This window comes from Strigops habroptila, chromosome 5 (genome assembly GCF_004027225.2).
Source record: "Strigops habroptila isolate Jane chromosome 5, bStrHab1.2.pri, whole genome shotgun sequence".
Classification (NCBI taxonomy): domain Eukaryota; kingdom Metazoa; phylum Chordata; class Aves; order Psittaciformes; family Psittacidae; genus Strigops; species Strigops habroptila.
In genome coordinates, this window is record NC_044281.2 from 22375249 (window position 1) to 22401323 (window position 26075).

The 26075-nt window shown below is 36.2% G+C and overlaps 1 protein-coding gene across 3 annotated transcripts in view; it reads left to right on the forward strand.

Annotated features, from left to right (window-relative positions):
• Nucleotides 1-24903, forward strand: part of GRB14 (growth factor receptor bound protein 14) — a 63731-nt gene extending 38828 nt beyond the window's left edge. The window contains exons 4-14 of one of the 3 annotated variants that reach the window (XM_030487861.1): nt 1910-2031; nt 3957-4031; nt 9922-10059; nt 11102-11212; nt 11401-11496; nt 12080-12160; nt 14318-14434; nt 14558-14615; nt 14707-14794; nt 18560-18653; nt 22673-24903. In XM_030487861.1, coding sequence (XP_030343721.1) covers nt 1910-2031; nt 3957-4031; nt 9922-10059; nt 11102-11212; nt 11401-11496; nt 12080-12160; nt 14318-14434; nt 14558-14615; nt 14707-14794; nt 18560-18653; nt 22673-22819 — 1127 coding nt within the window. In that variant the 3' untranslated portion in view covers nt 22820-24903. The remainder of the gene's footprint in view (nt 1-1909; nt 2032-3956; nt 4032-9921; nt 10060-11101; nt 11213-11400; nt 11497-12079; nt 12161-14317; nt 14435-14557; nt 14616-14706; nt 14795-18559; nt 18654-22672) is intronic. The other 2 variants (XM_030487862.1, XR_003991635.1) reach the window with 2 other exon arrangements.
• Nucleotides 24904-26075: the final 1172 nt, after the last annotated feature.

Consider the following 26075-nt stretch of genomic DNA (forward strand, 5'->3'; position numbering starts at 1 on the left):
TACAACATTTTTGAAACACTCACTTTCTCTATTTTGGGAGTATTTTTTGTTTTCTCAATTACTTTCTGGTTTTGTGTGCTTCATTTAATCTATTTACAAAATGTGAGTTACATGTAGCATCCTTAATTTCTGTCTTTATGGGCTCAGCAATGAGTTAAATTCAGTGGAAGTTTTAACTTTGCCCTACTTGATCATCAGAGTGCTTTGTCTTATGCCAGTCGTGAACTTGATATTTTCCCACTGAGGTGATATTCAGCTGTATGAGTGTAGTGTCTCTAAATTTGCTAGCTGGAAACTTCCTGAAGAAGCTTATAGATTTGTGGGCTACCATAAAGCTGTTACCCACCAGAGTGGACAGTGTGGAAGCATGAAGCAGTGACTAAGATGGCAAGAGAAGATCAATAGAAAGACATTGTGGTTCTAAAGAGGTTTTAATGATTTCAAATTTGAAGTTTGATTTTTATCTCTTAGAAGGTTGTCCACGCTACGCTTTATGAAAAGTAGGCTATTTGTTTAGCCAGGACCACTTGCAAAAACTTACCATTTATATTAATTTAATGTTATGGTTAATTAAGTTTTGGGATTTTTTTTAAATATTATTATCTGCTAAGATGTTTAAAAACAATTTCTAATAAAATTTCTCTAAGTGGAGAAAATGGGATTAGAAAATTAGGATCAGAAAATTGTGAGTTGCATGGTTTTTATAATGAATTTTTTAGTTGCTTTTTCCTGTTGAAACCATGACCAGAATTGAATGTTAAAACCCTGTAACTGGCACAGAGACATAAGTTTAGATGTCAAACCTGTTCTTAACCTGTAACTCATTGTTGGAGTGTAATTTAAATTTGGAGGTGCCAGTGATAATTTAAATAAAATCTACAACTTTGTTGAATTCCATCTTATTCTCATTAGTTTGAGTCCACAACAAAGTATAAGCGGCCACAAAAACTGTTTACTCATTTGGAAGCATGTCCACTGTGGTTTGGTTTGGTTTGTTTTTTTGTGGTTTTTTTGTAACATGATTTCACAAGCTGATGAAATGTATAAAAAAAAGGGGGGAGGTAAATAGGATTCTACACAAATTATGGATATATGCATAGTCTTGAGTATTTATGCTTACCTTCCTGCACTGCGTAGTCCCGTTGCATTACTCAAAGTATGCAACATGTCAACATGCACCACACGTCTACAGCAAAGTTCTTAAATTCTGTGTCTTTCCTCTAAGTTCATTTCATATTGCTGTAAAATGGAAAAACTCACTCAAGAATCTAAATGGCAGAAGCAGTCTAAAGCAGCGAGAATACCTATTCCGTATGCCAGTGTGGTGCTACAAGTAGCTGAATTTGTTGCCTTTTCTTTCCCTTGCCCCACTGCAAAGCCAAACTACACATTTGGGTTCACTTTGTAGGTTATTTTTGGTTTGTTTTTTATTTTTTTCATGGCGTACTTTTACCATTCCGTTTGCATACGCTAGTTCTACGGCTGCTAGGAAGACATTTCCAACTGAAACCCCCAACAGGCTGAGTGATGGCTGAAGTGGTCTGCTGCCCGACGCATCATGCAGCAAGAGCTGCCTGGCTGCTGCAGGGAGAACATGGATTTGGCTATGAGATAGAATAAAGCCCTCAGCTGCCCCTTTAAAAGAAAACAAAGCACAAACAAAAATAACCCATGTATGACCTAGCTCAGAAGTTTGGCCCTATTGAGGTGGAGCAGCAGTTTGGTGTAACATGGACCTAAGTAGTGGACTGTGTTCAGATTGCTTGTTTCATTGTTTGTATTTGTTTAAATTGATTCAATAATATTTTTATTACCTGACCTTTGTGTTTTCACATTCTACTCTTAGGTTCTTAAGGTGCAGGTTATGTGGTTTCTGGGTTTTTTTAAATTTGTTTGGGTTTTTTTACAGGAAGAGCTATAGAGGACCATGAATTAGTAATGGAAGTCCAGTCAAATTGGGTAATGGAAGAAGAAAATAAACTGTATTTTAGAAAAAATTATGCCAAGTATGAATTTTTTAAAAATCCACTGGTAAGTCCTAACATTATATCTGTGAAGCTGTGCGATTGCTGTAGTTGCAAGAAAGTTGTTTCTGTTACACATGGATAGGCAGAGTGTAAAGCTGTTAGTGAGTCAAAAGGAGTAACTGGGAGGGAATATATGAGATATAGGAACATACGTGTTGGCCATGTAACTGTTGTCCAGTCCCTTTGTTGCAATTGTAAAACATCCCTGTTCATACATTTAGTTTTTAGGAGGGTGAGGGGGGCAGACATGGGCTTAACTTTATTGAAGTTTCCCCACAGACCTGCAACAAAATAAAGTTTTTGAAATTGAGTGAAGTTTCCATCAAGTGACAACAAAATATAAAATGAAGCAGTGTGAGGAGGGGCATCTGTAGCAAAGGTGGATTTTATTGTTAAAGTGAAAATCGAATGTTATGGGCCAGTGCTGCCCAATGGCAGCTTCTCACAGCTGCAGCTAAATGATAGCTGACACAAAAGGCTGTGAGCAGCCATAACCTATTATGACTAAGTGGAAGTGAAGCCAGAGTTAGTGTATGTAAGGAATGGAAGGAGACAACTCATAACTCAAGGATGTTGCCAAAGGTTAATGCTGCTAATTCAGACCGTGGCTGATGGCAAAGGCCATGGAAGCAGTCCTGGCTCAGCTGAAGAAATTCACCATCTGGTTGCTCAAATGCATGGTGTATTTGGATCACGCCTAATGCTGTCTCTTATAAAGCCAGCTTGTTTCAGATGTCAAAGGGAGAAATAGCAGAAATGTATGAGGACTTGAAAGGTGAAAAGTGGAAGGGAACTCAAATTATCTACCTGTGAAAAGGATGAAAAGGTAAATATTAAGATACCAAAAGATCCAAGAGATCTGAGGTTTTTTTCTTTCTCCACCTGTGTTTCTCTGGGCAAATCATGTACTCCCCTGACATAGAGGTACCATTGCACCAGTGAAAAATTCTAAGCTTGAGATGTTTTATGGTTAGTTGAGAAGCTTTCAAAGAAGTGCGTTGGTTAACCAGTGAGTGGAACCAGCTGTGGAGTGTGGCAGACATGCAGCTATGACTAGCATAAGCAACTGTGATTGATCAGAGACCTTACTGTTTCTGTTGAGTCATTCTTCTGGGTACTGTGGACGCAGGTGTAGCAGGAATGCTTTATCAGAAATGAGTTGATATGAATCAACCCTACCAGTAGTTCAGTTTTATTAAAAATGAGGGTCAGTGGACATTGGATGGTCAAGGGAATATTAGCTTCAAACTTGTCCAAGCCTTGAGAAAACTTCGTAAGTAATAATAAAATTCTTGGCTGGTTCATATTTGCATGACTGTATTGAACTCCCCAGCTGCAGGTCTGTCCATAAATTACCCCTTGAGCTTTCCTTGATAATGAAATTGGCACTTTAAGTGTGAACTTTTTAACCATACCATATTGATGTAGTCAGATTTAACTGATACTCATACACAAAATGGATAATTAGATAAAAACTGAGAGGACTTGTTCTTCTATTAATGAAAGTTATTCCAAAATATTTTATTAGGTTTCTAGTGTAAGGAAAGCAATAGAAAACAATGTTGGTGTGTATTGCCCCTACTTTGCAGCATATTGAACACCCAGGCAACTCTTATATGTCAGCAGCAACAGAAATTACTACTAGAAAAACAGCACTAAGGGCCAAGTACTGCAGTGTGACTTGCACTGGTGTATTGAAACCTTCTTGCTTCCAGAGACCACTGATGTTTTCTCAAAATTAAGGTGTTCAGCAAATAATATCGAGGATGCCACAAATTTAGGAATGATAGTAAGGTAAATGTGAATTACTAGATCAGAGAATGTGCAGTGTCTTGCAAGGCATGGAGAACTTTAATTTTACATCCAAAAGAGATAGGAAGTTTTATATTTATTTTTATTGAACTTTGATACAAATTATTATTGTTACAGAGCTTTTTTCCAGATCATATGATATCTTTTCCAAGTGAGACCCATGCAGCTGTAAGCCACTCTGGGATATTACAGGTATGTAATCTTTGAATGACGCTAAGCCAGCATATGTTAGAATTTCCCATTGCCTGTTTTTTTGTGAGCATAATTCTTTGTCACTGTTGGATCTATTCCTAGGTTTTGAATAACTCAAAACATGGTTAATAATTTTTTTTCCTATGAGATATGAAGTGGTGTGTCCCTTCCAGACAGTTATTGTATGACTGGACTTGGAAACTTAACACATTCTTTCAGAATCATGGAGTGTCAAAACACAAAATGGAGTAAAAATGGTTAATACCTTTATTGGGTATTTCAGGAGAAAGACCTTGTTTCCTTAAAAAGGTGGAGTGCTGCGGCATATACTTAACAGCAGGCCTTGGTAGAATAATGAGGAAATGGTAATGCGATACAACTGGATACAAAAAAAGACTTAAATAGTTAATGAGTAGAAAATTTAGACTGACTAGTATGATTTGTTAGCTTGAAGGCTACTGTAGCCTTTGGGAAAAAAAATAGTAGGTCACTCAGTGTTAGTCATCTTTTAAGCGGACACAAGATTTTAATTTACAGTGGGAGTAATTTCACAGAATGACCATATCAGGGATCATCGTCTTACTTCCCACAGAGGGGAAAAATGAGTAATAAAGGTGGAAACATACTCATCACTCTTGTTTGCTTGTCACTAGAAAAATTAATTAATAGAACTTTCACTGGTCTTAAGGCAATAAGCCTATGTGTAAGTTTTGGGGATAAAGACTGATTGGAAAGGCAACATAATAACATGATATTTAAGATAAAACTAAAAGAAATATGGAAACTATGTTGTTGTTTTGTTGGTTTTTTTTTTGAATTGTATAATAAATTCTACTTTAGCATCCAACAGTAAATGAAAAACATTAAACAACTGTCGTAGTTTAACTCAGAACCATGCAGCCGCTCACTCACTCCCCGCTTTTTCCTCCCCCCGCTCCCGGAAGGATGGGGAGGAGAATCCAAAGAATGTAACTCCCGCGGGTTGAGATAAGAACAGTCCAGAAACTAAAGTGTAATACAAAACCACTACTGCTACCACCAATAATAATAATGATAAAGGAAATAACAGGGGGAGAGAATACACTTGCTCACCACCCGCTGACCAATACCCAGCCTGACGCAAGCAGCGATCTGGGCCTTCCGGGTGACTCCCTCCAGTTTATATACTGGGCATGACGTGCTGTGGTATGGAATACCCCTTTGGCTAGTTTGGGGCAGGTGTCGTGTCTCTGCTTCTTCCCGGCTTCCCCTCCTCCCTGGCAGAACATGAGACTGAGAAAGTCCTTGGTCGGAGTAAACATTCCTTAGCAACAACCAAAACCATCGGTGTTATCAGTGTTGTTCCCAGCCTGAAAGTCAAAAACACAGCACTGCACCAGCTACTAAGAAGGAGAAAAATGACTGCTACAGCTGAACCCAGGACAACAACTAATTCTCAAAACATTCCTCTATATTAAAAAGTTATATCCTTATATAACTTATATAAGTGGATGTTAGTCAGGAGGTTAAGATTACCCCAAATACAGTAAAAGTTTCAAATTAAATTGAATTGACACATGCTAGATTCTGTAAATAATTTTTACAAACCTAAATAAAAAATTTTTAATTTCTACAGATGCTGCATATCTAATGAAAATTGGTTCACTTTTGCTACCCAAATAGCAAATAGATTTTGCAGTCTAACATAAACATTTGATTTAGATACTCTTGCCCATATGTGGTATATAACAAATGTGCAGAGCTTGTGGGTAAGATTAAGAATCATTATAAATAGGTAATGGTTACATCCCATTTTGATAGCTGGAGAAATTTGTTGCAAACACTCCTCTGTTGCTATTTTATGTTGTATTGTCTGTTTAATTGTATTTTGACCAATAAAACTTAGGAGGCACAAAGCAGACAACACCTTTGTGAATTGTGTAGCCGTCACGCATGTTTCAGCAGAAGCTGTTGGGTAAATTGTTTACAGTCAGTCGCTATATCCTTGGAAACTTTCATTAAGACAACTTAATAGTCTTGAGTTTTTATTTGTGATGTGCTCGGTCAAGTATCAAGAGAGACATTAGTTTTAACAACTCAGTGCTTACAAGTGATTAAAAAATCACTTCTGATACTTTTATAGCTTTTTGTGGATTGAGTGGTAAGCAAGTAAAATATTTTTCAAGTATGTTTTCCTTGACTTTCATTGAAATCGAGAGTGAATATTTTGGCTGATGACTTTAAGTCAGAACATCTGAATAGCCTCAGGACCAAAAAAAAATTTACCTGTCTCCTACCCATTTAGCATGTGCTAAGTAAAATTACTAGGTCTGAAGTATACCAAAGAGAGGTTTGACTTGTAGGCTAAAAAAGAGAAGCGTGTCACTATATTGATTAGAGTATGGCTGTTCTGAGCCATTCTAGAGGAATGAAAAGAACCTTGCACCTGATGTAGGATATATTAAAGAAGAGAACATAGTTCTTTTCTAAATAAGCATAACAAAATAAATGTTATATATGCAAAAATTAAGTTAAAGACACAACAGGGTTACCAAGACAGGCACTCGTCATTTTGTGAAAGGTAGAATTACTGATAGTGACTTTTCCTTTTGCCCTTCTCCATTGCCATCTCTTGCCCTGCCCCCCCATGTTCTTAGTTGTTCCCATTCTCTGCCTTCACAGATTTAAGAGTCAAGCTTTCTTTCTCTAATCATATGCCACAGAAAGTCTCTCTTTCCCTGAGCAGTTTCCCATCTGACTCTGTTCCAGTCTTCAGGCTGAAATAGCCATGCATAGAATTTCAGTCTCTTGTCAGTCTCCTAGATGTGTTCTAGTCTGCCCATTGCCTTTCCCCATTTTCCATTCTAGGTTTTTCTGGTCTTCCTCCCAGTCTAAAACCCTCAAATTGACTGAAGTCAATAGGAGACAATACTGAGAATCAGTATCGGTTCTTCACTGGAACTACTTGGTGCCCTAGAATTTATCAGCAGGTTCAGGGGAAAATCCTGTTCATTCTCAGTAGCCTTGGGCTGGATCATCGCCAACTGTCATCGCATCTTTGAAGAAATCAGTCATCAAATTTAGACTTGATTCACAGAGCCTTAGGAAAATGATTGCTGCTTTAACTCTCCAAAATAGTGCGTAAGTGCTCAAGAAGCATCCACCTTAGCAAATATTTTCTCTGCTACTGCAACTAGTCTTTCATTAAAAATGTTGATGGTGCAGACAAATAAGGTTTATAGTTAGAAGTATGGCTCTCAAACTTCATTGCATTTGGTGACATCTAGAATTTCTGATTTTTTTTATTATTATATTAATCTGAGACAGTGCAATGTTTTTTCCTGTTGTTTTTTCACCTGTTGATTGATTTGATTTGGTTTGATTTGTTTTTTTACCAACAAAAGGCATTTATTTGCTTTGGTTTTTGTTCAAATTGGTTTTAAATTGGTTGGTTTTACAGCTAAGCAAATCATAATCGAGTCCTTGGTGCTGTCAAATGCTAGTATCTGAAAGACACGGTGACATTTGACACCACCCTACAAATCATGTTACGTATTTCACTGCATGGGAGAAAGGGTGCAAGCTTATTTCTGCGTATCACGTGACCAGTAATCCCTGTCTGCAGCATACCATCATTTAACTCTCTGCTGTTCATCTTCCTATATTAAGGACTTTTCTTATTTTTCTAATTTTAGTCATATTTTGATTATCTGCATGAACAGGGATCCATTCCCCCAATAATAAATTTGTATGTACCTCCATTAGAAAAACAACCAACCAACAAACAATCAAAACAACAACAAAAAACCCTACCAAAACCAACCCAGAACAAAAATCCCAATGAAGTTATCTTTTCTACTATCTTTAGTTTTAGGTGTTTATTACATTCAGTTCTGACTCTGAAATATTTTTACTGCTCATTCCTTCTGCCAGTTACTAGTTTTAACTTCAGCTTGTTCATGTTATATTTTCTCACACAGTCCTCAGCTGTCTTAGAAAGAAAAAGATGGATCTGGGATTGCCTTTTTCCTAGCATTATTGCTACTTTATTTTAATTGATAGCATGGGCACGACAATGGCTGTTGAAGCTGAGCTTTGTATTTTGTATTCCACTTTGGTCTGCTGAGTAAGAAAAGTGTTTTTCATGACAGCACTTCTGGTTGGAAGCTCTTATGACAGAAATCCTGGGAAAGACACTTGTGCAGGCTGTGAGCCAACCACTCCTGTCATCTTAAGCAGAGCTACTAAAGCCTAAAAAGATGCTCTTCTGTTTTTATGTAGATTGACTCGTTTAGATTCCATTTGACTTTGTTTATGGAGTTAAAATACTTCTTCAACTCAGCCTTTATATTCACCATTAGTGAACCTGTTCATTCGTGGCAAACAGGGAGATTAACAGGCTGGAACACACCTACCAGAACCTACCCATCTGCTTCAGTGTGGCTGAAATAGCTTAAACTGCATTTGCACACAGCTGCATGCCAGTAGCACGTGTAGATAGATGTGCCTAGTCTTACTGTAATTTAACTATTCAGGTGAATAGCAGTGAAGCTATTCATAATGCATTCCTTGTGGGCTAGGGCACTCCCCTGTCAAGTGAAGCCTGCCCGTGTTACTGCATTCACACCAGCTGAATTTAGTTAGTTCAGGTTGGTCTACAGGTGGTATAGTCATGTGTCTGACTGCAAGATAGGAAAACAATAAAAGTGAAAGCAACCTTGTGTTTCTTGGTTGAACTGCATTATTTAGTGGCTGAAGAACTTGGTGTACTTCCAAAATCACATTCATTTCATCATTTTGCTGCAGTCCTGTACTGGCCATTCTGTCTCTTGCCTGGTAATCTGTTGCTTTGTATCCTCAAATCAGATTTTCTGGAAGTGGCAGTGGACAGGAGAAAAATGCAGCAGTGGAAACTGCAGATGTCTACCAGAAAACCATTTGTTCCCTACCTCTGTATGTCTAGATAGTATTTATGATACTGCAGACCAACCTGGGGCAAGTTTCCTTGAAAAGCTTAGTAATAACATTGGTTCCTTTGCATGTATGGAAATTGAAGAATTCTAGGTTAGTATGCTTAGATGCGAATCATAGTTCTGAGCAGTTTTATTGGAAGAAGAGTAATAAAAATGAATGCATTTCATGGAATTAGTATAAAGTTAATATGGTTGCCAGCTTTTAATGGGTACTTCTGCAGACTGAGTAAAACTGTGTACTTGTTCTTAGCAAGATAACAACTGTGTTGCACGCTGACAATGTCTGGTTGAAATGACTTAAGTGAAGCCATTGAATATCTTGAGCAGGAGCTGTCTTGGTGATTGGCCCAGCTTCTGGTTTTGGCTCAACTAAAGCTCCTAAAGCTCCTTACTTAGGCACCACTTCAGGTCCCTTCTTTGTCCCCTCCTTTTGAAAATGGTAATATCTACCTGACCTGCATGGGATTATGATTCTGTTTTTGTGATTTCTTTGATGAATTAATTTTGACTCACATTGGTTCCCTTATCTGGTTTGTAACACAGGGGGAAGAAAGGGTGGCTTTTTTTTTTTTCTTTTCCTTCTTCTGTTGGTAGCATTCATTTGCAGTTTTATATAAATAGGGTCTGAGGCATGGGATCAGAACTTCTTAGCACTGGTTTTGTTGCTGAAGTCAACATATTGCATAACTAATGCTCTCATTTCAAACCATATGTTCCATATAAATATGTGACTTGCTTAGCATACCTTGGAGTTGTGTAACATTCTACACGCCTTAAATCAGAGGTACTTTTAATGGGATTATATGCAATCGTAACTGAATTACTGTGTGATAGTGGATTTAGGGGTTTATTCCCCTTAGTCCTGTCTGAGTATGTTAATGAAATAGACCGCTGGTTTCAGATGGAAAGAAAAATGCATGTCTGATATTTTCTTTCAGATGTTCCTAAGCTCCAGCACGTATCCTGAGATTCATGGTTATTTGCATGCAAAGGAGCAGGGAAAAAAATCCTGGAAAAAGTTGTACTTTCTTTTGCGAAGATCTGGGCTTTATTTTTCCACTAAAGGTACATCTAAGGTAAGGGCAAAAAAAAAAAGAAAGAGAGAACTATGAAGTTAGAGCAAATATATATATATTTGAAATCTGTTCTAATAACAAAAATTTGAATTTCAACTTACAATCATAAAAAGGAAAAAAAAAATCTATTTATTACAGATAAAATCTAGAGAGATATAAAATTGGGAAAGTATTGTCTTAGAAACAGTAGTTTCTTTTTGCCTGATAAGTTTGCTTCATTTTGATTAATATTTTTCCAGTCAGTTAACAGTGTAGCCTTTTAAAATGAATTTTCAACTAGTAGTTAAAATGCTGAAATGTAAGTAGATGCTCTGAAAAGTGGATGTCCTCATTATGTAAAATAAACAAAACCCTATGTATAAAAGGATTTTACAGGAAGATTTTGAGAGTTCTCACATTTTGTCACTGGACAGTTTTCCATTTTACTACTTCAGCTTTTTGGTGGCAGTACTTTAAACCTGATAATGTTAAACAGGATACATTGGAGTTGAGACACCTTTTACGTAAACCACTTAAACCAAAGTTTTTTCTTGTTCTGAATTTTCTGTGTTAACTGCCAGAGTAATCGTCGAGCTGGTTTTGTGTCCTTCAGCAAATGTCTTCTGTTCTCTTCCTTAACTTAGTTTATCTTAGAGAATGGAGATAATGGTTAGAAATAGTACCAGACAGTTTTGAAATTATCGAAGTATATTTTATTTTTATGTTTGAAATGCATACAGCTCTCAAAACTTAACTGCTACTCTAATATTATTGTGGCTTGAATTTAGTGGATGTTTTCCCAGAAGTACCATCATCACTTGTACTTTGGGGTTTTTTTGCCTCTCTGGAAGAATGAACTCTTTGACTAGTTTGATGCATTTTTTCTCTGCATTATGAAATTAATGCTGAGTTGTCTCTTTCTAGATTTCATGATGTCAGAGTTAAAACTACAGTATGTTAAGACTGTATTTTGGAACAGGATAACTACTATATCTCCTGAGTTTCTTATCTGGAGAGGCTGGCTAAAAGTAGTCTAACTGTATTACACTGCTCTTCTTTTTAGGAGCCAAGGCATCTGCAGTTTTTCTGTGAATTCAGCAATAGTGATATGTACATGTCTTTGACAGGCAAAAAGATTTCTGGAGCACCAACAAACTATGGATTCTGCTTTAAGGTACAATTATTATTCTGATACATATTAAAGTAAGCCACAGTTTTTAGGTAAGCTGAAGTTTCTTTAAGGTTTTTGAAAACAATATTCAGCTGTCTCTTATAAAATAGGAGAATTAGTGGCTTTTATTTCAACAGGTATTATCTTCAAGATATGCATTAATGCTAAAAAAATGTGCTGTGGCCTTCTAGCCTAACAAATCAGGAGGAACCAGAGACCTGAAACAGCTCTGTGCAGATGATGAGCAAAGTAGGACCTGTTGGATGACAGCAATTAGGTTGCTTAAGGTAATTTTTTCTGTATGGAGTTAACTTCTTGCTTAAGTTTACTATGTGAAATTTTGATATTGTGTGGTAGAGGAGTATCTAGGTTCCCATGCAATAGCAATATCAATTTTGTACTCTGAAATGTGAAAGCTTATTTTATTTCATCCCAATAAACGGAGACCAAATTACTGGAATCATTGTAGAGCATGGGACGATGTCTTGAAGCTTCAGTCCTGCAAATGCTGAACTGTAAGCATATGCTTGTAGTAACCATGTTGAAGTCGCTGAGATTGTTGAGTAATACTGAACAAAACAACAGGAATACACAAGAATATTTTTAGTATGTTTTTAAAATGTGTCTATTTGTGACAAAATAGGAATAGGTCATTTGTTGTATTAAATGGGTAGTATTTAATGCAGAGTGTGCATTTATAAAGGCAGCAGCAACAAAGATGATAATGTGTATTTCCTTATCCTAACAGCACTTGTCCCTGAGTTTTAATGGTAAAGAAAAGCATGTGTTATCTTTTACATCTGGGAAAAACAATTTACTTGGCTTAGGTTTGTAATTTAAAATGCTAACCATGTTATTTTCTGGTTTTAGTATGGGATGCAGCTGTATCAGAATTACATGCAACCATATCAAGGTAGAAGTGGCTGCAGCCCTTTGAATATAACACCTATGGTATGTCCCACAGTAGCTCCATGAATAAATACATTGTTTCTGCCATCATGCTTTTTTTAAGTAACTTGTGTCAGTTATACTACTGACCTGATCCTGGAAATCTTTGTATGTGCAAACGCTTGCCGAAATATTTAGGGCTGTCAGGGTTGACTACAGAGCTAATTAATTACTTAATACAAATCAAGTAGTTCAGACCAATTAACAGGCTTTTTCCCTTTGTCAAATCATGAGTATTTTGAGAGTTCATTGGCTTATTATCACAGTCAAAAAGAATGGAAAGAGGATTTTGGAAACAGAGCAGCAGAACTATAAATGCATTAAAAAAGAAGCAAAGTATTTAAGGTTACACATGCTGTAAGTGATGAATAAGAAAGCTGTAACAAATCCTTTCTGGTATACAGTAATACTTCCATTTTATTTTTTTAAATATGAAACATTAAGTACTTGAGGTGAATTTCAGTCAGTGTAATACTGACTGGACTTCAGAGGAACACTGTAATTTGGCAGAACTGGGTTTTGGAGGAACAACAGCCTATAATAGATGCCCTGTCCATCTTCTCAGTCAGATAGTTGGGATTGGATCAGGTTGTCTTTTTCTTTGATATCTTATGTTATCCCAGTTCTTTATGAGTCATTTGATTTCAGACTTTTTCATGGATGATTTATATCACTTTTGTGGGTTTTGTTGGCTAAATTGAGTGAAAATTACTTGTTGCAAGGACTCATGACAGTGATTTTATGGTAGATTTTTTGAGCTTTTACTGTAATTCTTGCTGTTAAAATGCCTAAAACATGCATTTGCTATTACAGGTATTAAAAAAAATAGTTTTCAGTGATATTGCTACTAAGCATGGTTTCAAAATTGTGATTAATACATGGACCATGTCTACACTTTCTGTTATATGAAGCTGTTACAGTAGCCAGCTGCTGCTTTTATAATGGATCTGGGAGCCATTACTGATTCTCTCTCCTCCTACACTATTGCGTGCTTTTTAACTCACGTAGCTTCTAACACAGGCAGAATCTATAACCAACATTAAGCATGGCACTGTTTTTCTACTTGTGCATAATTCATGAATTAAACAGCAAATTGGATAAACGTGGGAATTAAGTGCACAAGCTAATGAACATACTTCACAGGGGAACCACTTCCATGTTTCACATTCCTCAATAACTGACAACCATGTCAGCTACAAGGAGTTCCCTCTGCTCTCCCAGAAGCAAATGTTTTCTCTTATTTTGCCCTTGTTTTTTACTTTTGCAAAGTTCTTTACAGGTTACAGTTACTCAGGCAGACCTTAGACTACAGTGTCAAGAATTACAGTGAACTGTAATTTTTAGTTACATTCATGCTGGTAACCAAACGGGAACGAAACAGAGCTGCTTTGGTTTTAGACTGGGAAGCTTTGCTAACCCTACAGAAATCTGGGCCTCTTGTGTTCCAGATGTTACCTTAATTTACACAATGCTAGAATGTTCTTTTAATCTTTTGATATTCTAGTGCCCGCCAACATTTGAACCATTACAATCCATATTGATTTTGTAAACCTTGGTTTCTGAGAAATATTTTGATGAGTTTTAAGACTGTTTTGTCAAACTTCAGTGTTTTTATTCTATTGCTACAAAGTTGATCTTCACTAGGAGAAAAAGAAAAGTATAACAGATCCTACAGTTGTTAAATCTGTAAAACCCAGTAAACTTTGAGTGAAAATTTATATTAAAAATACATAAATTTATGAAATTTATAATGAAATATTTCAAATCTTTGTTAATTTGATGGTTATGTATAAGAATTTTGTATTTTCTCCTTTTTTTGTTACTTGGACAACTTAATAACAGTTTCCTGACCTGTTTTGACATGCAAAGGGCTAGTTATAGTTAAATATATAAATAGAGTTTCAGGTAAATTGATGCACTTATCATCCATTGCAGTAATGCAAAAAGATGATCTGTCCTGCCAGACTGTAAAATTGCAGTTTGCAGCAGCATACTGGAATTACAAATGCTCCCTCGGGTTAAATGAGTTTGGCTCTGATGGAAAACACTGCAGATACTTGAAACACCACTTACAAAACATAGTGTTTTTTCAGAAGCTGACTTCTAAATGATGGATGTTTTAAAAAATGAACCAACTAAATCTAGTTTTCTTTGTTGCAGAGGAGCATTTCAGAAAACTCTTTGGTAGCAATGGATTTCTCAGGACATAGAAGCAGAATTATAGAAAATCCAACAGAAGCCCTGTCAGTTGCAGTTGAAGAAGGATTAGCGTGGCGGGTATAAACACCTTTGTTTTATCAGAATAGTATTTTCTGGGGTTGTTGGTGGGGTTTTTTTGTTTGATTGTTTTTCTAACAAAAAAAAGCTTTGGAATCATGTTTTTACTTCTCTCTCATACAGAGGAGAGGTTGTCTACGACTCAACTCACATGGTAGTCCTATTGCCATGTCTAACATGGGTATGTGTGAGTTAATTAATTGCCAGAGAAATGCAATAGCTGGTTCCTTCAATAAAGACAAAACATTTTTTAAAGATCTTTATTTCTACAGCTATACACAGATCTCAGTCGTGGTTTCATCATAAAATATCTAGAGAAGAGGCTCAGAGACTTATTTTGCAGCATGGACTTGTAGATGGGTAAGTTAATTCTTTACGTAACTCCTCTGAGACACATTTCTACTCAACAGCTGCTATTTTAATGTGCTGCTTATTGGGGGAGGGAAATGGAAGAAGAAAGAGTTTGCACTTACCTGATACAAGTAAAAATTATTTTGTATAGGGCTATCTGGGGATCAGTTGGTTTCTGTTTTATATCTTCTGGAAGCGATAAAGTGGTGATCTAACACTTTGATTCTGTCACTGACCGATTACTTATGTCCGCTCAGAGCCAGGCACTTGAGCTCTGTGTTTGCACAATATTCTCTGGGAACTGTCAACTTTGGCACCAGTGTCTTTTGTATCTCTTATTAGTGATGAGAGAATGAAAAAAAAGCCTGAAAACATTATTCTGAGATGAACTGTGCAGGGACAGCCATTGAAAAAAGAATGCTTTTCCTCGTTAAATGACTAAAAACTCGTATTATCCCTTAATGGTAAACAATAAATGTTAGGATAAGACTTTTTTCTTTTTCTCTTATTTAAATATTAATTTAAAAATGACAAAGGAAGTATTTTATGTTCAAATTCTCCAGTTTTTCATTTTTATGTTTTTAGCCTTACTCCTGTCTTAAATGTAAACTTGGACCTCCTTCATTCAATGAGTAATTCCGTAGAACTCTTTAAGTTTCTCTGAGTCTGTTTCCAGTTAGGTACCTGTAACATCAGATTACTGGTTAAATTCCTTCAGTTTTAAGTTAAGTACATTGTAATACTGTTTCCTACATCTGCAGAAAGGGCTCTAGGGGGGAAAAAAAAAAAGGTGATGGAAAGTGAGTCCTATTCAGTAAGGATGGCTAATTGGACTTCCCTTTTTGTATTTTCCCTTCTTTTTCCATTTAAGGGTTCCTATTTTTAAGTCTGTCTAATGATCCTGAAGCTGCTTCTGTACTCTGCATTCATTTTTCATTTGTTACATGAGAGGGACAGGATATGGGGATGACTCAGACATGTATTTCTGAGCAGTGTATAATTTCAGGGCTGATGAATTTTCCAGTGTATTTCTGTGGGTACACACAAACACACTGTTAAATGAAACCCAGTAGATTTGGTGAGTAAAGAGCAATGGTGTTCGAGATAAGCAAACAAATACCTTGCTAACATTAGTTTAGTACAGTGTTCTTTATGCTATATTATTGGATCTATTCATAGGTGCGCATTTTGGTTTTGGTGAGGATGATACTCCTGTATGGAATGTCTAGAATTGATGAGATCATGGTACTGCGAGCACTCGTGCTGTCAGATACATATTCAGGAGTTAGTTACAATGAAGTCATGAATACATTACAGCATTTGACAAATGCTGTGCTTTTTGACAAGCTGAAAGAATGAATTATCACCAGAAATACAAAAGTTTTTATTGGAAATGATAAGATTTTAATCTTTGTGGGCAGAGGGTGGGGCAGAGAAAATAATCCCTGTTGAGCCTTTTGAGGTGATCCCACACAGAGAGATCTCCTGCATATATGACAGAGGTCATAGGACCTCTTTAATACCATATGTACCACCAAATAGGCTGTTCACAGTGGCTTATAGAAGTCGAAGGGACTATTATAGAAAGGATATACAGTAGTATCAGTGTTTGGATAACCCAATAGCAGGGACAGCAACAGTCTTAAGGTGTGCTATGAAGGAATAAAGTTTTTGGATCTACTGTTCTGGTGTAAAACCAAATTTCTTAACGAAGTTTATACAGCAATTTTATAGATTTCATACTTCACCCCCTAAAGGGCATTTGAAGACATTTCAGTGATAAATGGTCGACAGGATTGCAGACTGATTGGCATCTGATTGATGAATGGGATAAAAGCATTACCAAAAGGCCCGTGACAAAATGCAACTGATCATTCAGAGAATTCCGTATAAGTTTATGAAGGAGTAGTTGTTTGGAGTCATCCAGCATGTCTAAAAATCTTCCTTCCAACTAACATTTCTAAGATTCTGTGAACTACAACCCTTTCTTCATAATAAAATTATTAAAGGTGCTTTGACAACTAAAATAGGTCTATTGTGATAAGGTTAGAAAAGAGTAAAGATCTTTTTATGTGAAGGAGAACAAATGTTGCTTGTCTTTGCTGTTAAAAAAGGAAAAAAGTAAGAAAATGAACTTTAAAAGAACTGATGAATGGGAACATAAATCCTAATCGACCTGAATTTTCTTTCCTACCCGATGTGATTACTTTGTGTACTGTTTAATGTGGATCGCAAATGCAGTATTTGCATTTGGCGACTCCATTTTGGATATCTGCAAAGTGGCACGTTCTTATAGTGTCATTTTTCTGAAGAAAATAAAATGCCAGTCCTTAATGACAAACATATAAAAGATTCAAGTTTATGCAAAGGATCTGTTTTAACTGCTCTGAAAATTTTTTATGTCCTGCAGAGGGTGAAAGGCCACTAGGTGGTGAGAGTGAGCTTGTTAAAAGAGCCTGAGTCTATAGAGAAGTCTTATTTGTCCTTACATTTGCTATGTGCTCTTACCAAATGCTGAGTTGGCAAGTATCCCTCTTTAATAACTAAATTAGTATCAGAGCTCTGAATTAGAATGGATGGGGATTTTGATGGAAATGGTAATGATTATGGACTCCAAAATTCTTAATTCCAGGTATTTTCTTACCTTGTAAAAACAGAACTCTTAAAAACTTTGAGGATGAAATTAGTAGTTTGCATCCATGCCATTAGTCAGTGAAGATCCAGTGTAAGCCTTTGTCTGCTTTCTTCTCCTGAAATCCTTTCGTCTCATATAGAAGTTATGCTCTCATTCCTGGTACATGGTCGGGCAAAAGAAGGTGGCCACTACTGCTCACTTGGTTGATACCTGCAAGTCCATTTTACCTGTTTCTTTTGTGTCCTGAAAGAGCAAAAAGCCTTCCAATGGCTGTCCCTGTATTTCCCTTCTTTGGTACATTCATTAGCTGTACCTGTTCCAGACCCACACAGTACAAACAGTTTGGACTCTGTCCACTACAAAGCTGTGAATCAGGTACTTCCTTCTGTCCTCCAAACTGTTCTCAGCCGATATTCCAAAGCCAGCTGTGTCTTACTGGTAATCATCCTTAGCCTATACCAGATTATCCTACCAGGATTATGGCAAAATTATGTCTGTCTATAACCTGGTGGGAATACGTTTTCAGTGAACTATTTGCAGTGACAACTGTTGACCATTGAGAGTGTTGTGATTTGAATAATGATGCCATAAAGTGAGCAGAGTGTATCTGTGTCTCAGTGGGAATTTTGCTGATGTGCAGAAGTGAGTGTGCATTTATGAATATTGGCCAGACGAGAAAATCATTTTGCAAGTCTTGCATTATCCTTTCTGTAAACTTCCTCTTAAACTACGTTTTGAACTTTCCGTAGAACGTTTGTGATTTAGGTAACACAGTCATACAATATTTGGGTCAGAGTCCAAATAAAAATTTTGTTCAAAGCACAAACTTTGAGGATGCTTTTCTGTCTGAAGAGATGCATTGTAATTCAGTGCAGTGTAAAAACTAACGTCTACAGTGTCATTCATTCTAAGAATGCATATTTTTCACATAATAAGACAAGGTGAAGAAGAATTTAAGAAAAAGTATTTCAAGTGACACATTTGCAAAGAAACACTGATTAAAAGCATGACGTACATAATTAATGTTATTTTTGCTTTTTGCTAATACTTACTGTAATGAATTTACAACAGTTTTAAGTGGATGTTTACAAAAGGATTTCCAGAGTGCCCTTACTGTGAACATTTTCAATCTCTTTTAGGGTATTCCTGGTACGTGATAGCCAAAGTAACCCCAAAACATTTGTATTGTCATTGAGTCATGGATTAAAAATAAAGCATTTTCAGATTGTACCTGTAAGTAAATATTTCAGTTTATATATGCAGTTGTAAAACAAAACAGTTGAATAATGGTGATAGAATATTGATGGATTTTTTTTTCGTTTGCTGTCATATGGAAGATGTAAGCATAATAACCTGTGTCTGTAAAAATAATTAGTATTCTTGAGTAGAGTTGAACATTTGTGAGCTTTGGTGTTTGATCTGTTATAAAGCTTGATTTATATTATGAAATCCTAAAATGTGTCTTAAAGAAATAGACAAATCCATTTGAACTGTAACAGAGGCAACCCTAATGGCAGAAAATCTTTTATTTATAAAGGTCATATTACCTGTTCGTTTTTTGATACGTGCACAATTTCTTTTTAGTCATCTGTTTAGGTGGCCTGCCTATGACGTGTGTGTCTTCATATATGTGACTCATCTGTTCAGGATAGTTTGTCAATATTTTTCAAACATTTTTTTCTGACCTCTCTTCTTCATTCGTGTTATATGGATGTCCAAGTCTTTTCAAAGGGACAATTTTAGCAAAAAATTGATATCCTTATTTAGTCCAGCTACTTATAGGTAAGCTGAAATTTCCTAAATTGAGATTGTATTTCCATCAGTTTTCATCGAAGATGTCATCCAGTTATCCTACTGGAATGGCCAGCCTTCCCCATCTCTTCCACTCTTTTCTGAGGTGGTTTATGCTGGTTTTTGTACAGGATGCCTCTGTCGAGATGAAAAACACTTCAATGTTGTGTGTTTTAGCCACATAACTGAGCAGACCCATAGCTTTTTCTTCTCTCTTCACAAAAACCTTTCTTCCAGACCACATAACATTCTAGCCTCCATGTTTCTTCCTACTGAAGTTTTTGTGATACTTCACTGTTTCTCAGTAGAAATGAGTGTAGTGGCATTTGTTTTATTTCTGATCTGGTGATCCACTATGATCATTCACCAAATTTCCATATGCCTTACCTAGGGCTTGTAGCTGATATCCTGCCCTAAAAAAGTTCCTATATAAGTTCAGAATAAAACTGAAGCACTATTTCAGGGGAGGAAAGGAGTGAAACAATGTTAGTTACAAGAATTGCCCAGGATTTTTGTTGTGTTTAGGAATAAACAATGGAGGAGACCTTCATCCAAAAGTGATAGCTATGTCCTGGATTCCTTGTGAGCATCAGTGTATGCTCTGTGATCAGAATCCCAAGTGTAAGATCTTGGTGCTGCTGACTGTGGTCACTTCTGTTATTTACTTTGGGATAACTGTTGTGTGGCTTAGAAAACCTTCTGAACTCCATACAGATACTGTATGATTCTACTGCATTGGGATGTCATTTAACTCTCAATTTTAAGAGACCACTTTTTCTTTCCCTATCAGGAAAGAGACCCTCTCTTCTGTAAGAGCAGATGTAGCCAGAAGCTGCAGTTATCTTCAGTTTTTCCTGAACTGGATGATTCCCCTCTTCTCTTCAGAAAAATTGTCCAGTCAATTCTAATGTTCTGCAGATGTAAGCAGTGCATTTGAGGAGTTAATCATATACATGCATGCTAAAACCTTGCTTTCCTGTTGTAGGGTCTTTGCAGGAACCAGGAATTCCTTGTTTTGACATACAGACTTAGGTCAAATTTTCCATGCTGATAGTCTAGGTGACCTGTTCCACTTCAGTGCAAAACCTGTCCTACTTGAGAGGATTTTTTTTTTAATTGTTTTTAAAGTAAAGCAATTTCTCCTATGCTAGTTACCAGGGGAAAAAAAAAAATCTGCAATGAGAACAACTTAATCTGGAGAGAGAATGTAAATATGGATCCTGTTAGTTCACCAAACATAGGCATATTTCAATTCCTTTCTGTCATCTAATTTGCCGTTGCATTCAGTACCCTCATGGCATTCTCAATACCCTAACTTACCGCGTGTTCTCTTATTGCCAGATAATACTCTTCAAGGAGTTCAGAAAAGCATTTTTTGAGGGGGGTAGGGGAGGGGGAGAAGTTGCTGTTGATCTTCTAAGTGAAGTTACCATTTTTCTAAGAAACAAGGCATATTGTGTTACTGCAGTAAGTTGGTAGCTTATTAGTTGGAGATCAAGGTTATCTTTTTGAACTTCAAATTCTACTGTTCTTCTAATCTCTTGCCTTTTTCCAGTTCATTGGGAAGAGAAGATAAATTTTCCTACTAAACGTAAATAAATAAATGGCATTTAGAAGGTCTTTTTACAAGTTAAAAATAATTCAGTCCCTAATGAATTACTTTTCTCTTACATTTTAGGTTGCTTCATTTAAAAATCTTGGATTAAAAAATGTCTCCTTTCAGATAGGGCATGAAGCCTTACTAATTCAAGCTTCCTGCACATTAACAGGTGCATCATGTTAACATTGGTAACATGTGCAACAGGTTTTGCAGGTGGGTGACAGGGAACTGATTGTAAAAAATTGAAAAGAAATCCTTTGGGATACATCTAGGATCACATACTGTGAAAACTGGAGAACTTGATATCTTAAATGTATTTTGCAGCCTTACTACTCTGAGCTGATAAAAGTTAATTTCAGTAGAAATTACTTGTTCTGTAGTCCATGTGAAAGAAGAATGGATATACATTTCTGGGACTTTTTCCACTAAATGTTCTTTCATAATAGCTGCCTTAGCTTGCAGAAAATGTTAGGTTCCTGAGCAGCATAGCTTTGATATGAATTTTTCCTTTGCAAAATACTCAGTGCTTTAGAATTAGCAATCTGGTATTCAGTTCAAGCTTTGGGATTAATTTGGAGGGGGGATAAACAAGCTGAAAATTAAATCCAACAGACATCTGAATTGTCAACTCTTCCTTGTCTTCAGTGTGTTGACAGGAAAATTGCATGCATAAGGAAAGTCCAATGGATGATAATCCATTTTCAGGTTCTTGGCTGGAGCACAGGAATTTACACATGCACACATTGTTAATTCCTTAACTAGCAGTGTTTGACCTCGATTGACCAAGTCTGAGAATAAAATTGTAAACTACTTCAGACATGGTAGAAAGGGGTAGAATAACCATAAGTTGTAAGCAGTTCAACAGCTGCTTCAGATGAGAAATCTTAATTACAGGTAAGAGAGCTAATTATATCTTCTTTCCCCTGTACTCAAGTAGGGTAGTTGCATCATTCCCTTGCATACCATCTGCTACTCTACGCTAGCCCCACTTCAGGATCTTCTGTTCACTACTGTCTAAATCTTGTAAAGTCTCTTTTTTCCCTTTTTTTTTTTTTGATAGTTTAAGTAGGGATTTTTATCCTCTATTTACATTAGTACTAGGTAGTCACTATTGTACTGAAGCTTCTTGATACTAGATGTAACAGCAGTAGAGCAAATAAGTCAGCAGTGCCATGCAAATTGGGCAAGAGCTAATGTTCAGTAACCTAGAATAGGGAAATACTGATTGTAAATTTTTAAGCATCTGAAAGTCAAAAGTAACCTTTCAAGCTATGTTTTGCAGTTTCTTCTTTCTTTCCTGTATTTATGCTAATGCATGCATTTGGAGCTGCAGCTGTTCTTTCTCCTACAACAAAGAATGTATTACTACATGAAGCATGTTACTTTTGCGATGGGCAGTTTCTTGGGTAACACATATCATCGTGTATGCAAATGAAGTAGTGTGCACCTTACAAAATAAATGATGTAAAATGTAGTAGTTAGACTGTTAAACTTGGCTGTTTCTTGTCATTCTGTGAAAACTCAGTGTTCATATTAATGCCAGTTATCATTCCAAAGCAAAGGCATAAAGAAGTATTGTTAATGCAGAAAGAATATTATTTATATTATAACTATATTTACTTAACTGTTCTTTCCTTTTAGGCACATACCTAACTTAAAAGGGAAGTTGAAGAATGCTTTATTTTTCTGTTGTGCAGTTTTGATCTTGCTGTGAATGATCACTGTATTTTTCCTTCTCTCAGTAGTCATAAGATTAAAATATCTTGGTCTACAAAGAAGACTTCTCAAGTATTTCAAGCAGGAAGAAATACCATAGCAAAGGACAATTTTATTCTATTTTTATTTTCTTCCATTTTTACAGTTGGAAGATGATGGGAAGCTATTCTATACCCTTGATGATGGTCATACCAGATTTACTGATCTCATCCAGCTAGTGGAATTCTACCAACTTAATAAAGGAGTACTGCCTTGCAAGTTAAAGCACTATTGTGCACGAATTGCTCTTTAACCAAAGCACCTGTTGTTTCATCAAAGAGAAAGGAAGATACTAGAATACCTTTTCCCTTAAAGGCAATTTGTATAGTAAGAAGGGTAAAAAGCATTACATTGTAAAGATTCTATGTTTAAGTTGCAAAAAAAATTTATATTCTATATAGATAAGAATTTTGCTTTGTGATTGTCACAACAAACTTAACTTTATGGTTTAAAAAAACCACATTCTTTCCTATGTAATTCTTTAGTGTTGTCTTGGATTTCTTTTGGGTTTTCTTTTTCAACTAAAAACAATTAATAAAAATGATATTGTGTAACTTCTACAAAAATATAACTGAAGGGAAGATCTTTGTTCTTAGGTTTAAAATTAACTTTTTGTCTCTGAATGCCTCTCAGTTTCTATTCATCACATAAAAAATAACATTTACTGTGGTGAGGATAAGAAGCTGAACTGCACATTTTATTTGTAAATAAAATGAGTAAATATTTTGCACTATATTTTTGAATGCTACTTTGAAGATTATCATATCCAAAAAGTGAAAAATCATTAAAACCACTTCTAGCTGATCAGTTGTATTGAGTTGTGCTATTACTATTGTAATATTGTAAGGGACTTTTTTTCTCTAATGACTAAATCTACATCATTATACAGGGCTGAAGCATCACTTGCTTGGCTGTGATACGTATAAGCATGCAGAAAGTATCATATAGTGCATAACATAGTTTAGTATATGCCTACAGTCTCTAACATAGAGGGAGAGAGATCTGTTCTGTGGATTGTTGCAGAGTTTGGGAGGGAATCAACTTAATTGCACTTAAAAAATAAAGGTACCATTAAAATATTTATGAATTTACAATATTTACAATACTTACAAATAAAGGTAAATCCAGTGAGCTTTACTCTTTGCTGAGAACCTGGTGAGAGTGTATTTGCAGTCAGTTCCTAGCTCATTTTATTATTTACCACAGAGTAATAATTGCAACATAGCTACCAGTCAACCAGTCTTTAGAGATTACCAAACAGGTAACATTTGAGCTAAAAGGAACTGTTTTGGTAGAGCAAGTCAAATTTTGGACCATAGTGTTAGAAATACTTTTGGTATCTGTGATTTGAAAGAGAGATGGAGCTGCTGCATCCTTGAACAAAGACTGGAATGGAGTGGGGCTTGGACTGAAAGAGGCATCCCTGTCATGATGCTTTGCTGCCCAATAGGTTTTATCTTGTTATGAGGGTTCAAGGACCTAGCCCTGGGTGTCTTTACTTGGGGTAAAGGCTGGAGTGCAAACCAGTGCTTGGAGATGGACCATCACACTGAATCCAGCCCCTCCTGCCTGTGCTTGCTTTGATTGTCAGACAACCCAGCTGTTCTGCTGTTGGAGCTGATGAGAAAAGAAGGTAAAGGAGGCCTGTGCAAGGGATGGAGTAAGATGGACCCGAGACACACAGTGCCAGTGTGTGTTAGCCGACAAGGTCATGTAGATGGAAGCGTTATAATAATATGGTAACTATGGTTTTGTTATTGTGTGTCTGTGGAAGGCAATCATAATAACATAATACTGTGATACTTAATTTACTGACTTGATCCACACATCACTGACCTTTTCCTCTGGTATGCAAATGTGTTTTTTAAAGCTCATTAAAAAAGCAACTCTTCATAACATGTACCAAAGATGCAACATATGCGGTGCCTAAGCTCATTACATTAGGAATGCCTTGTAAAACTCTTCACAGTCTAATAAATTTAACACTTAAACCTTGAATATAATTACAATTTGAAATTACAAAAATATACTTTTAATTAAAACCTCTTCAGATTTAGTTTAATAATGTGATTACTTCTCAGGCCTAGTAGTATTTCAGAGACGGGTATAGAATAAGAAGAAACGTTCTCTGCATCCCTGTTTTTTTGATCATCTGACAAATGAATTGTCTACAGTAGTCCATTTCTACTTGGACATGTGAAAGCTTTGCCATAATTTTTATTTCTATTTATATGTTTGCTAGCATGCTTGGTAGAGAGCCTAACTGCTTAGTGAGTGAGGGCCTTTGGACCTATCAGAAAAAAAAAAGAATGTGGGGATTACGTGTTGGAGAGACATCAACCATCCAAAAATCTTTGCCTGCCTTTTTTCAGCTTTTTGCAAAAGCAAAATAAACAAAAAACAAAACAAACACCCACCCCCCTCAAAAAAAAGAAACAAAAAACAAACAAAAGCCCACAAAAAACAAAAAAACCCACCCAAGCCAAACGCCCCCAAGTAAAACAACTGCTTAATGAGCATGGGGTTTAGGCTTTTTCAAGTTTTAAACTGGCAAGTACTCAAAGCATTCTTACTCTGTAAAGTGTTGTCTCCTGCATTTTGACAGCTCTCAAAATCTGGACTGGAATTTTGCTGAGAATATGAAATCTTCTTTTACAAATGTGCATACTTTTCCTGAACTGTATGGTGACTATGCCATGAGGACCAAACCAGTAAAAGTAATAAAATCTAGTTTGGTGTTTAAATGACTTAACAGGTTACCTCCTTGTTTAAATGTTACTGAAGGAAGAACCATGAAGGGAGGTAGTTTTAATGTGTAAAAACAAACACACACACACCCTTCCCAAACAAACAACAAAACGCTTCGATATCCCAGACTACTTTAAAACATGCTAAATGGTACAGGTGGTTGATGTATGAGTTGCAAGATCCTTGCTAGCAACCACTATTTTCTTGTCAGAAAAATTGCAAGATTTTTTATGATGCCAGGATATGTCTGACCATAAAGTTCTTAGAGGGTGTAGGCAATACTGTTTAAAAGAAAATTTCTGTGTGTTAACTGACACTTCTGATTAGGAATACTACACTTAAGTGCCCACTGTTACAAAGAGAATTGGCTAATCAGGAGTTGTTAACAGCTCAAGGAGAAATCGGAACTATTTTGGGCAAGCTAGTCTACATGTTTCCAATGGTTTGCTTCTCTAAAAAATGTGGACAATATTATATCTACCTCAGAGAATTTAAGGTCCGATTTAAAAAACAAAGCAAAACAAAACCAACAATAAACATCCATAATTTCATTTGGTCATGTTTGCAGAGGGTTTTTTAATACGTAAGGAAGTAATTTGTTTTTACCTTTACTTTGGGGAGGTTAGAATCTACAGTCTTAAACTTGTTGGGAAATCAAGTGTCAAAGCACCTAGGTTTGAAGCATGATACTTTAAAAACACAGCATACTTTCTTCAGGTTTAAAATTTTATACTTCTTTGAGTCTGACTGTGTAGTGTAGT